Here is a 12947-nt window from a genome sequence, read left to right as displayed (position 1 = left end):
AATCCCTTTTGTATCAATGATCAAGATGAATATGATTTTCCCCTAAGCGTCATTAGAGAACAATTGCGATCCAATGCAGATATTCTTGTTAGTGCGCTGTTGGATGTTCTTGATTTATCAAAAATAGTAAATCCCAACATTGGTTGCGCCTTTGCTGATATTAATTTATGGAACGAAGACAAGAAAACTAATTATGTTAACAAGGAGGAAGATATGGACAGGTAGGATGATGAGCACCTTCACGTTTAAGTTAGAAGTGTAGTGACTGATGTGCACGACACACAAGTTTTAACGAAACTTCAGATGGGACTAACAGAAACGAATTATCATACAGTAAACGTACTTTAATTCATTATGTCTAAAAAGTTCTGGTTAATTTCTATTTGAATGCGTGTTCTCGTATCTAGAACGTTTCAAATGTTCCTTTGCCATATTTATTGAACAACTCTTTCCAAAAATTGTAGTTTGCTTCCGGATCGGTTTTTACAGTGAGATCGGAAGTGATATCCACGTACTGAAGGTTACCCTCCTCAAGTTTGGGCCAAGTGATATTTTGCAGATCAGGATCTGATCCCGTAGATGGATTACTATTGCAAAAAAGACGATTAATGTAAGGTCCGCAAGTCAATAAACTCACTAAAACTTACTTTTCAGTAATAAAGTTTGTCCAAATCTTAACCATGCGTTTGTGCACTAGCTGATCAGTTTCTGAATAATCTGCAGGGTTGTTCCTTTGCCAGATATAGCTTCCTTCTTCAGTATGAGTTACGTTTGACGTGCCTTAAACCGACGTCTGGTTTAAAAGGGAATATAATTATGCAAAGTGGTCCAGAAACATTGGTAGAAATTAGTATGGGGCGAAACAGCATTAAAAAATAATGCTGGTAAGCCCAACATCTCATATAAAACTTGCTCCTTTTCGGTCTACAGGATGTTAAAACAAAAACGATTTTTCGTAATTTACCGATTCATTTTACATTTTGCAAGTTTTTGAGACGAAATTTTGTTCAAGGACGTTCAATTAATCTATATTCAACGTCTATTTTTAACTGACACATTGGTGGCGCCACTTACGTCGTAAACGTATTAGGAAAAAGTATCATGACTTTTTAAGTAGGCCTCGTAGCTTCATTTTTTTGGAAGAGTTTGGAAAGAATAGACCATTTTACAAACACAAAACATACGTAAGAAAAGTGTGTATCTCTAACGGTTTTCGAGATATTTTTAATTATATTTTCCCCACTGACAGATTGGTCGGGGTGGTCAACATACGTGGCCGACACGAAACCCTCACTTGAACCCATTTGACTTCTTTTTTTTTGGGATATCTAAAATCTTTAACAAAAAAGAATGTACCTAAAAAAAGTGAAGAACTGTGGAATAACATTCAGGAAGGGGTGAACGAGATAAGGAATCAAAATGGAATTTTTTTCAGATTGTGGCAAAATTTTGGCTCAAAACATACAAAATGTTCGAATGCGGGTGGCCAACATATTGGAGATTTACTTTAATGCGATTGTATTATTCGTTTTACTATTTAAGTATTGAATTTAAGTTCGATAAGTTTCTGTTTAATTTAAATTAATTAGATAAAAAAATGAAAAAACCATTTCCCAAATAATACTTCTATGATGAGTATTTCACATGTCAAAAAAATACATTTTTTCCATAGCATTTTAGGAACCTGTTAGGGACTTGAAGTTATTGGTTTTTTTATTGTCGTTAATTTTGTTAGTTGTCAGGTATTTGTATTTTATCCCTTAAGTTACGCCCATGTACTGCAATACTTCTTCTAAGAATACCATCTCTGGATGCCAGACCACATGGCTCATCAGGCCAAAACTAAGGGTGCTTTTTTCCTGTGGAATATGCTATTAGTCAAAGGAAACTTTCTCGGTCGGTACTATTGCCACGATGGGCAGTCCATTGGGCCTGCAATATTCCCAGAAAACCGACTAGTATATACATATATTTCCCAGATGGCCGCGATTTATGGCATCCGGCTTAGCCATAGCCCGTAAGGGCTCTTGATGGTGGGGCGCCCCTGGTTGGAATTCCTCGGGTTCAGTACTTAAGGGATAATGGAAGGAATTTTTGCTATCTTTTTTCTTCTCTTCGTGTGGAAGCTGCGTCGGTGTCGGAATGTGATCGAAATTATAGTGTGTAACCCGCCCAATTAAGCATTCTTCCTCTTCATACTTAGATTAATAAACTTGTTCATTATTTAAAATAAGTGCAAGTAAATACAGTCCATTTTTTGTAAACCAAATGGTCGTTTTCGTGGTTTTGTTTATCGAAGGAACCCCGTAACAGCGCCGCTTTAATAAGTTGCTGTCAGTGCACTCGTGGCATATGCGGCGGAAAGAATACTTGCAAATATCTCGAGAATAATTAGAGGTATACACTTTTCTTGAATACACCTTTCCTTAGTAAAAGGAGCTAGCCTTTCCAAATTTATACAAAAAATTAGGCTACGAGGTTTACTTTTTTTCTCAAAATACGCGTATAAAACAGGTGGCGCTATCTATACATTAGTTAAATGTAGACATTTTAGATAAATTTGTTATACTCAAAAATCTGCTTGTGCAAAATTTCATCTCGAAAACTTACAAAGTGTAAGCCTTATCGATGAGTCACAAACATTTTTTTGGTTTTAACACCCTGTATCTCGAAAAAGAACGAGTTTTATATAAGACATGATTAGCTTAATAGCACTATTTTTCAGCGCTGTTTCACCACATACCAATTTGTATCAATGTTTCTGGAACACTATCGAATAAGAACAAATATTATTGGGGAGTGCTCTCTTAACATGTAAACAACGATGAAGTAATAAACGGGAAGATTCACTCGTACCATTGTGTAATCGCTTAATACTCCTGCTGTGCCACCACTTACCCTTGGGACCGACTAATACCAGTAGCATTATTACAGGAATATTCCGAATTTATAACTTTGTGTTTGAGCGTATCGCGTCAATGTTTACCTGGATATACGTTACCGGTATTTCCCCCCATTTTACCCGAATAAGAAAATTTATAAAAATATACATCCGTATGCTTCGACTGAAGTTCCGCATGTTTCACCAACGACTTTTGGAAGTCTTGATCGGTGAAGTACTGAAAATCACTGAAGCTTATTGGAGTCCTTGGGCAATTACGTTTCTAACTTACGTTAATCCCAGATATTAAGTTGTCTTGCATGTTCTCAGATGGAGAATACTTATTCTTAATGGTGTCGCCAACAATTGCTTTTATGGTAGGATCAGTAATGTGCATTCCTTGAGGAACCAATATGGAATGGTCAGAGTCGTAAATCGAGAGAGTCCATTTAATCTTTGCTACGAAAGTAATTAGTATTTTAATAAAAAGGAGTATAGATAGTGGATCTACTAATTACTGCCGTAATTCATCAACCCCTCATCGGCGCAGGCGCCGATGAAAGTAGGAACTTTGTTGAAATTTCCGCTTTCCAGTAATTCATAAGGTTTTTCTGTTAGAAACGCATCAGTATGTGAAGTTTCTACCACAGGTGCATAGAAGAAACCTTGCTGCAGCTGACCATTTATTACTCCGTTAATACCTTCATTAACTGATAACGCCTAGAAATGTTGTTAATTCCTTCATTATCTCTTCAGAATAAAATGTCGCTTACCCAGTTTATGTAACTTCGGGAAGCTGAGTCAATAGACTTAGCGGTAGCATTTTGCAAAAATGTCCACAAGGTTTGACTATCTCTGTTGGTTTCGAATTGCGAATCAATGAAACTTGCAGTTTTGAAGGTGATTTCTGTTTGGTTTCGTTGATATGCCCATGGACAGAGACAAGTACCAGAAGCTAATATGGCAGCGTGAAATAGGCCTATAACCATATTGCGCGGCCGGTAACTCTCGCAGTTTTGTGATGATTTAATGACGTAGCTTTGAATATTTATTTACCTTTGGATGCCGAACTTATGATGTGGTATCCGACAGAGGCACCTCCAGCTGATTCTCCAAATATTGTAACTCTCGAAGGGTCTCCTCCGAAGGCTTCAATGTTGTTCTGTACCCATTTTAAAGCCAGGAGTTGATCCTTAAGGCCTGCGTTCCCAGGAATAACGCTGTCGCCAGTAGCGAAGAATCCTAAAATAGCATTGGTTACCGCGTATAAAAAATATACAAGGTGTCTCAGTGTACTCTGTTACACGGTGATATTCCTGTTACGATTAGGAATACTCGAAAATGGTTTGATGAAACGCATTACGTGGTGGGATTTTACCGTTTTTACTCCTTCCGGTTACACCGGAAGTCAATATTAATTTTATTATTTCAAATGGTACACCCTGTATATTTTTGCATATTTAGATCCCACACAACAAAGTGATTAAATAATTATCAGGTCTCCCAATTCCTAGACTTTAGGTTTAAATGTCATATGCTGTTTTGCGCTACGTAGAGCTCAGAAGTTCTTCTGTAATTTAGTTTACACTCCTAATACTACTAACATGTCTACGGAATAATTAACCATTCTTAATTAAATTTGCAAGTTTTGATATTGAGTGATAATAATTCGAAATATCTTTATTAGCTTTGCAAACTCTATCGAATATACAGTGATAGACAGAAAGCACGCAAAATAGGGGATGTTTTTAAATTTGAATTTCTCAGAAAATTTTATTTCTGATAATAGTTTGTGCGTTCATGCAAACTCAAAACGCAGTTTACAAAATTTGTATATCTCATCTCTCATGGGGGAGATTCCGAAATTATGTAAACGACTCATAAGTAAAGTACCTTTATTTTTAATTTTAGATGAAACATTCATAAGAAAAGTTTTTAGGCTTAGAAGACAAGCCCAACAACGAAATTTCACGTTACTATGCCATAAAATATCTTTTCGGATTTTTTTATGATTTACCCCGTACAGAAAATAAAACAAAATTAAATGTGCCGGTTTCGGTTCAGAGGGGATTAAAAATAATATATAAAAAAATATATATGAAAATAATATTGTATTGTATATAAAAAATTAAAAATAATATATGTATATAAATAATATTGTATTGTATGTGGGTTTAAAAAAAAACAAATAATATTATTTGTATTTTTTAATCCAACAATACAAATTAATTTGTTTGAAGAGCTGTTAATGTTAAACTATTTTTGTTTTGTGGTGCAAACCTTGTTTTATTTACAAATACGTAATTAAATTCTAATTTACTTTTGAGTTTGCAGGAAAGCAGAACCTTTCACGAAGAATAAAATTTTCTGATAAATTAAAAAAAAATCCATATCGTGCGTACTTTTTGCCGGTCCCTGTATAATATATAAATCGTCACGATATGTATTACTGGTATGCAGAAAATCCTAGGTAGATGCAGATTGTACGATTCCAACATCGTTGGTGGTTAAATGTGGGGTGTGGTATAATCGGTCATTATTCAGGTGGATCACACTTGTTTGAGGCAACGTTTAACAGTAATCTGTACACACTTTTTCTAATTACTTTTCTTTTAACTTTATTAGAAAATATCCCTCTGGTAGTACATTAGGTTATGTGAGTGCAATAAAATGGTGCATCACCCCGTTACGTTCGCTTTTCTCGTAACACCTTAGATAGTTTATGTCCCAAAAGATGGATATGAAGAGTAAATTTGACTCTCTAGCCACCACATTTATCTGACATGGCTTCTCTTGATTTTTTTTATGGAAGTTCATTAGAAAAACGGTTTATTTGAGGAAATCTACAACAAAAGACAACATGAATTAAAAAATCTGACAAGCTCGTGCTGTCCTTACACTTCAAATGCTCGCAAATGTATGATAGTCTGCCATAATAAATTTTTTTTTTACAAATTAATGGAAATAATTTAGAATATTTATTGCAATAAACAATTCATCACTAAATTAATTTCAAATGTTATTAATTAATTAATAAAATTGTTTAAATTTTACTTTAATTTTCTGACACTCTGTGTAATATTTATTAAAAAAATTTCTGTCAGACTAACCTATCATGTGTGATTAGCTTATAAACAGTATTTCATGAAGCGAGCTACTGAAATAGTCGACAATTTGTCATTTTGTAGAAATAATATTTTTACAAAATGTACAGGGTCTCAATACGAAAAGTCCCACTCCACTTCTATAATAACTTTTTAATATATTGAAATAGGATTTTTTTTAACGAAAAGGGCTTGAAAGTTCGTGTAGTTTTCCAAGATTGTCAGCAGTTTTATACAGGGTGTTTAATAAACTTGTGCTAACTCAATATTGCAGTTTTTAAACAATTAAGTTTTTTTTTTACATATTTTAAATTCTGCGTTTTATCACGAATTCAACTATATATGGATATAAATCATACCTCAAATTTTACAATTATTATTTTTATAATTATAATGAAAAGAAGAGTGTCAAATATAAAATATAATAACTGACATCAATCGAAGTGGTGTGACAATAAAATGTTTACAAAATTTAGAAAAAAATATCGGTTATGTAGTGAAGATGGTGGAACGAACTTCAAACAGTACCTTGAACAATATCGTATGTTGGACGGGAGTAAATTTTTGTAATATTTTAAAATTTATAAGATTTGCAGTATGACATATATATATTTGGTTGAAGTCGTAATAAAACGCAGAATTTAAATATGTAAAAAAGTAATGATTAATTATTCAACAAATGCAATATTTAGTTGGCACACGTTTATCAAAGATCCTGTGTAAAACCGCTGAGTATCTTGACAAACTAGATGAACTTTTGAGTACTATTTGTTAGAAGTTTTTTTCATATTTCAATATATTAAAAAGTTAGAGGGAGGTGGGACGCGTCATGTGGACATCCTGTACAAAAAAAATATAAATAATACTATAGGCGTGCTTCTGAGCTCTAAAGAGCCGAAAATTTCATATGGAATATAAACGTAAGGTCCAGGAATAGAGAGACCTAATACTTATATTGCAATAAATTTTTAATGCGTGGCAGCTAAAGTGCAAAAATATACAGGGTGTTTCTTTTGAAATAAAGAAGTTGACATTGACTTCCAGTATAACCAGCAGTATCAAAAACAACCAAGTCTCGTCTGTGTAATGCGTTTCATCAAACCTAACAATTTACCCCTAAAGCATTTTCAAGCATCTGTAACCATAATGTAGATATTGCTTCGTAATAGAGTTACTGAGACACCCTGTATATGGCCTAATATTTAGGTTTACGTTTGTTATTTATGTCATTTAGGGTTCTTATGACGACGTTCACCTTGTTGCGTTAATTATCCAATACATTTGTTATACGTACCAAACGGTCCCAGGCGGTAGTTAATACTGACCATCACAATTTTACCAGTATCCATAAAGTATTGAGGCCTAATGTTACCGGCAGCTCTTTTAGTCTGACCTGAGCCCCTGTTAAAACTTCCACCATGAATGTAAAAGAGTACTGGAAGTTTCTCGGTCAAGGTACTAGGGTCCTATAGGTTTCATTGTTCTTTTAGTGTTCGTCGAAATAGGGAAAATTACCTTTGGAGTGTAAACGTTTAAGGAAAGGCAGTCTTCATTCTCGTCAGATGAATCTGAAGTGGCATGATAGCAAATGTTGCCTTCAGCTGTGGCAGATCGCACTCCCGTCCAGGACTCTACTGGTACTGGGGCCTTCAAAGAGTATGATAATATTTTTAAACTGTTAAAAAATCCTGTTAGATATTGTGTTTTTTACCGAAATGGTAAATACCAAATATACAGCTATTCTAGATGTAATTGCGGGATGTTGACGGTGACAGCAGGGGAAAAATATTGCTGTACTTATTTCAACCCCTTAGAGCGCTTTTACCCGTACAAGAACTATGCCAAATTCTACCACCAAATGATTGACGATTTGGGTCTTTTATTTGCTGTTTGAAACAGGTGAAAATTACTTAAATTCATTTTGGAATAAGTACGGTGGAACCGGCTATTATGAACCTTCAAGGGACTTTACTGTCGTTTTTTATATGCGGAGGTTTGTTATAGGTGATTGAGGAAAAAAGCTTGTTGATTCAAAATTTCTATTTTAAACAAGTGCCAAATCATATAATTTTTCGTTGAAGTAAATAGGTATATAGGGTGTTTCAGTTTTAATCACCATAACTTTAATTGGTTATTGAACGTCCAAAAATAACGTCAATTTGCTGTATAAACCAAAGTCCACTAAGGCTTTCCTTAGCAAATACAAGGGGCTCAAATTTAATTTATAAAATGGAATTTATCAAACTTATTCATAAACGAATAGAGATTCTTTAACGAAATTTTGGAGGTGTTGACGACTATAAACAACGCATATGTTTTATTCAAGAAAAAAGAGCTTTACCAGTGGCGTGCCTTTTTTCATGCTAGGGGATACTTTCTCAGGAAAAGTGGTAAACTACTGATTTTATTGAAAATAAAAATTATTTTTCAATTCTGAGTTCAATTTATAGGAATTTGCCTCTCTTGAGATTTTTTGCCTGACCTCCCGTTTGTAAGTAAAAAATTAAAATAATTCTAATTCACGTCGTAAATTAATAATTAGAACGTAATGGTACCAACATTTCACTGGAAATTTTGGAAGAAAACGAGAATGGTCCACTACATTTTTTTAAAGAATAAAGATAAGTTTTGAATATTTATCCGTCAAAAATGATCAAATATGTATCATTTCATGTAGGTGTCAAGTTAACATTAATATATAAGCAAACTAAACAAAGTATTAAAATTATTTTATTTTTTTTACTTGGAAACGATGGGTCGGAGGAAAGATATTCAAAAGAGACTATTGTTAGAAAATTGAACGAGGAACTGAAGAATAATTCGTATTTTTAGAAAAGCCAGTAGCGTACCTATTTTTCTGAAAAAACATCCCGTAGTATGGAAGTAAGCACGCCATCCCTCTTTTTATCATGGCGGGCTTTCAATTCCAAACGCTAACTGTGAAAGTGCTTTTCGAAAATTCTTTTGTAAGTTTTCGTCTTCGAAATGGACACCAAAAACTTTTAAAAAATTAAGTTTATTTAAATTAACTCATAGCCGTTCTAATTTCTAGGTTTGAGATGCATATTTTCATGAATATAGGGTGTTTCCTAAATACGGTACATAACTTCGCGAGCATATGTTACAGCTAAAATGAAGGTAATTTTGTTATATAAACTATATCCCAAAAATGCTTCGTTGCGAAAATATAGGGTGTGAAAATTTCTTTAAAAAATTACAATTTTTTAAATATTTCCGAAACTACTTGAGACATTTTAATGAAATTTTGAACGGTTTGAGAGTTAGCAACGGTGCGTATTTTACGCTAGAGACAGTGGCTGTGGTGTAACTAGTGGCGTGCGGGCAGGGTAATTGCTGGATATTTTAAAGGAAAAATGTGGTACGCCACTGTTCTTTTCCAATATTTTGGTTCTTTTTTAATTATGTGTTCGATTTAGAAGAAAAAAGGTCTCTTGACTTTTTTTCGTAGGACGTACCGTTTTCGACTAAATATATCAAAAACATTGTAGCTAAATTTTTTTATTTTTTTTTATTATTCTTAAGAGAAAAAATACTTGTATGAAGATAAGAATTTTTTTGTTCTGTACTTGCCCGTTTTATTAAAATTTCATTAAAATGTCTCAAGTAGTTTCGGGAATATTTAAAAAATTGTAATTTTTTAAAGAAATTTTCACACCCTATATTTTCGCAACGAAGCATTTTTGGGATATAGTTTATATAAAAAATTACCTTTATTTTAGCTCTAGAATACGCTCCCGAAGTTATGTACCGTACTTAGGAAACACCCTGTATATTTTGACAAGTAAATTTGAATTTATTTATGAAGGGTGAAGGAAAAAACAAGGAACGTCACACATTTCGATGAACTGAGATCACGTCAATTGTTCTAAGTAATTAAATTTTACTGCCACCCACGGCGTGGACATTCTTGGTTTTTCCTCACACTCCAGAATAATCCCTGTTCTTTTTCAAGGTTGTAATTTGGATTTGTGGTAATAACTCGGCACGTCCTGCCATTTTCCGATGATAACTTGCATGCATATCAATTCGATTGTTGCTTATAAGTTGGTGCCAATGGTCTGAAAACTAACAAAACGTGACAATTCTCACTTTTTCCCCATACTCTTCAAATATGGTATGTTATGTATAACCGAGTATTCGTTATATCCGAGTTTATTATAATCGAATAAAAATACCTTTAACTTTATAGGAACTTGGACGAAACTTCTTTGTTCGTTCGTTATAATCGAGTATTCGTTGCAGCACGTGCTCGTTACAGCCGAGTTCTACGTTAGTATCAACTGACACGAGTATTGACAAACTAATGAGGAACATGTTCTACCGGGTCTCACAAAATAACTATTCCTAATTGTCAGAAATAATTTTTTTCTTTTTAAAGATTTTTTTTTTTTTTAATAAACTAATGTCCGGCAATTTCTCGGCGTCAAGATAAAATGAAATTAAGTGCAGTTAAGTTAAGGAATTTGAGGAACATTTTATTAGAAATGATACTGCATTAAACTTGAAAAAAATTGTTCGAAGTTAGAACTACCGTTTTCGATTCAAAAGTTATAGCAATATGAAATAGTTTGCCAAATTCTTCGAAACGACTGTGGACGTTCACGAATACCACCAAACGCCAGAACAACTCTGGCCACTAAATCTTCTTAACCCTTAACAAGTGTCTCATAAACTAGTGATTTAAAATGACCGAAATACAAAAATAAACTAAATTTTGAACGTGAGACAGACGCCTCTGGTATTCCTTTAATGTTCTCCATACAAATGTGTGACTTGCATTCATCGCACGAGCAGTGGTACGAGTGCTTGGTTTCGGGTTATTTTTAAATTGTTGCAAAACTGGGTCCTCATAGTCAACGTTTTGGACAGCAGGATTAGCTCCTGAATCTCGTTTTTCTACTTGGAATTTACATTTCTTCTTTAGCATTACCGCAAGCCGCTCCGTAAACCACATGCATGTCTGCCAATCCAATGTTTCTAAAATTAAGCATTTTCTATCAAACTCTTATGTATTTGATAAAGGCTAATTCGTGGCAAGCAAAATGACAATTAAACACGCTTTCTAATAAGAAATAATTTTTGATAAACATAAAATGCTAACTACGTTGTTTTTCGTTTTTCACAGGACATTCACTAGACTCGATTTCATTTTATCTTGATACCCAGAAATTTCCAGTCACTAGTGTGTCAATAACAATATTTATTTGAGTTCTCTCTATCATTTCTGAACATTAGGGATAATTATTCCGTAACACTCTGTGCATTATCCTGCATTTTGCCAAGAAACTCACACTCGCTATGTCCGCCTGCACATCCATATGCACACCTCATGTGCAGATCAATAAATTCTCGCTTAAAAGTGTCTTGTTACCAATTGCTAACACCGTTGGCATAGCCGCTGCTGCTGGATCCTAAATCCACCAATCTACGTGAAATTGACGTGTTCTGACATAATTTCTGTTCTGTCTGGACTGCGAAATGCCCCGGAGGCTCACGTGAAAGAGGATCGTTTAAGTTCTAGTCGTTATGTCCGTGTGAAATCAATTTGTCAACAGGAGTCGGAATCATTTGACGTAGGCATTTCGAAGCATGTAAATTTCGTTACAATTTCGTTTTCGTATTTGAACCCACTACAGGTCACAAATCTCTATTAATAACGACGAAACTCGGGGGATCCAGAGCCCCCGGTGGCCTCCGTTATGTTAAGTTCATTTTTTGGGATAGATATTATTATTCATTCCCTTTTCCCATGTATGTGGAATTGTGTTATTTATAATGCACGTTTTCAGTTGGTACGGTCTGAATTCAGGAATTTCGGTTGAAATATGGTTTTCGATTGATTGTCGAAATCATATAAATGTAAACCGACTCACCCACATATGTAGGTACATTAAATATTGTTGTTAGTTTGCAATACCAACCTGAAAACGCAAAGCTCCAGTAGGTGGTTGAGCATATGGTATAGAGAAGAAGGCATAAAAAGTGCCACCAGCATAGGTGTCTTTTTGGACGCCCTCCACTTGACCCTCTTTGATTGTCACTGTGAGTGCATAACTCTGAAATTTAATTGGTGATGTGTACATTGCAAAATTTGAAATTACTTAAAATTTTACCGTATAGACAATGGCCAGTCCAACGAAAAGACTTGCGAAGATTTTTCTCATAGCTTCAGAGTATTTTTGGCACAGTGCAGAGATGAAAATTTACTTAAATTCTGGTTTTATTCCACACATTAGATATTTATATAAAGTAGGAGATACTTGAGGTCAAGTGTTTATGTAGCTCATGATGATTACGAGTTATTTTATTCATTTATCTATTATTTTATTTATCTTATTTTGTTGCTTATCGATTAAATAATACATAAAGTAGGCCAGAAATAATGAGTCAACATTGAACTGGAGATACCAGACACCAAAATATTGTGATTGAGCTCCATCCAAGTTATGTCATCGTCAATGATTTAAAACGTGTTCAAAATTAAAATTTTATTCTGAAATTGCTCAATAATTTAAAAAGTTTTAATAGTATAAATCTAAAAATTAGCAGTTTTATGTTTTTGTTGAGAGAATTACTAATTTCAAGCTTATCTCGACGTTGTACCTAGATGGCGTTAATTTCACCGCCTTATTTAAGTAATTTAAGACATTTTCTTATCTGTTGTGCTATCCTTAAAACAAGTCAAGAAGTTAAAAGAACGTTTAATTCTACGAAGAAAATGTGCGCTTGTTTGGGTCGTCCAAATCTATCGGTTTTTAAGTTATTCAGAGTTAAAAAGTTCTATTTATTTTATTACGATTTTTTTAGTCTTTAAAGATAAAAGAGTACTGATATGTAATTAAAGTAATAACATATTACAATGAAAATTACTGATAATAGTGATAATGACAAATTAGAAATCAAATATTAGAAGTGTCCATCACTTCCTTCAATATATTTTA

At 33.8% G+C, this 12947-nt stretch overlaps 1 protein-coding gene across 1 annotated transcript; it reads right to left on the bottom strand.

Moving 5' to 3' along the window:
• Positions 1 to 329: 329 nt before the first annotated feature.
• LOC136342922 (esterase E4-like) lies at positions 330 to 12229 on the bottom strand. The gene is made up of 11 exons (XM_066289212.1): positions 12120 to 12229; positions 11928 to 12062; positions 7501 to 7632; positions 7280 to 7451; positions 3938 to 4123; positions 3655 to 3860; positions 3400 to 3601; positions 3174 to 3340; positions 2987 to 3119; positions 648 to 780; positions 330 to 587 (listed from the first exon to the last, which is right to left on the bottom strand). Exons 1-11 carry the CDS (start codon positions 12168 to 12170, stop codon positions 404 to 406), a joined length of 1701 nt encoding a protein of 566 aa, XP_066145309.1. The 5' UTR covers positions 12171 to 12229; the 3' UTR covers positions 330 to 403.
• Positions 12230 to 12947: the final 718 nt, after the last annotated feature.

This window comes from Euwallacea fornicatus, chromosome 13 (assembly GCF_040115645.1).
Source record: "Euwallacea fornicatus isolate EFF26 chromosome 13, ASM4011564v1, whole genome shotgun sequence".
Lineage (NCBI taxonomy): Eukaryota > Metazoa > Arthropoda > Insecta > Coleoptera > Curculionidae > Euwallacea > Euwallacea fornicatus.
The sequence above is the reverse complement of the archived record's forward strand: the minus strand, read 5'-3'. Positions and strand labels throughout refer to the sequence as shown.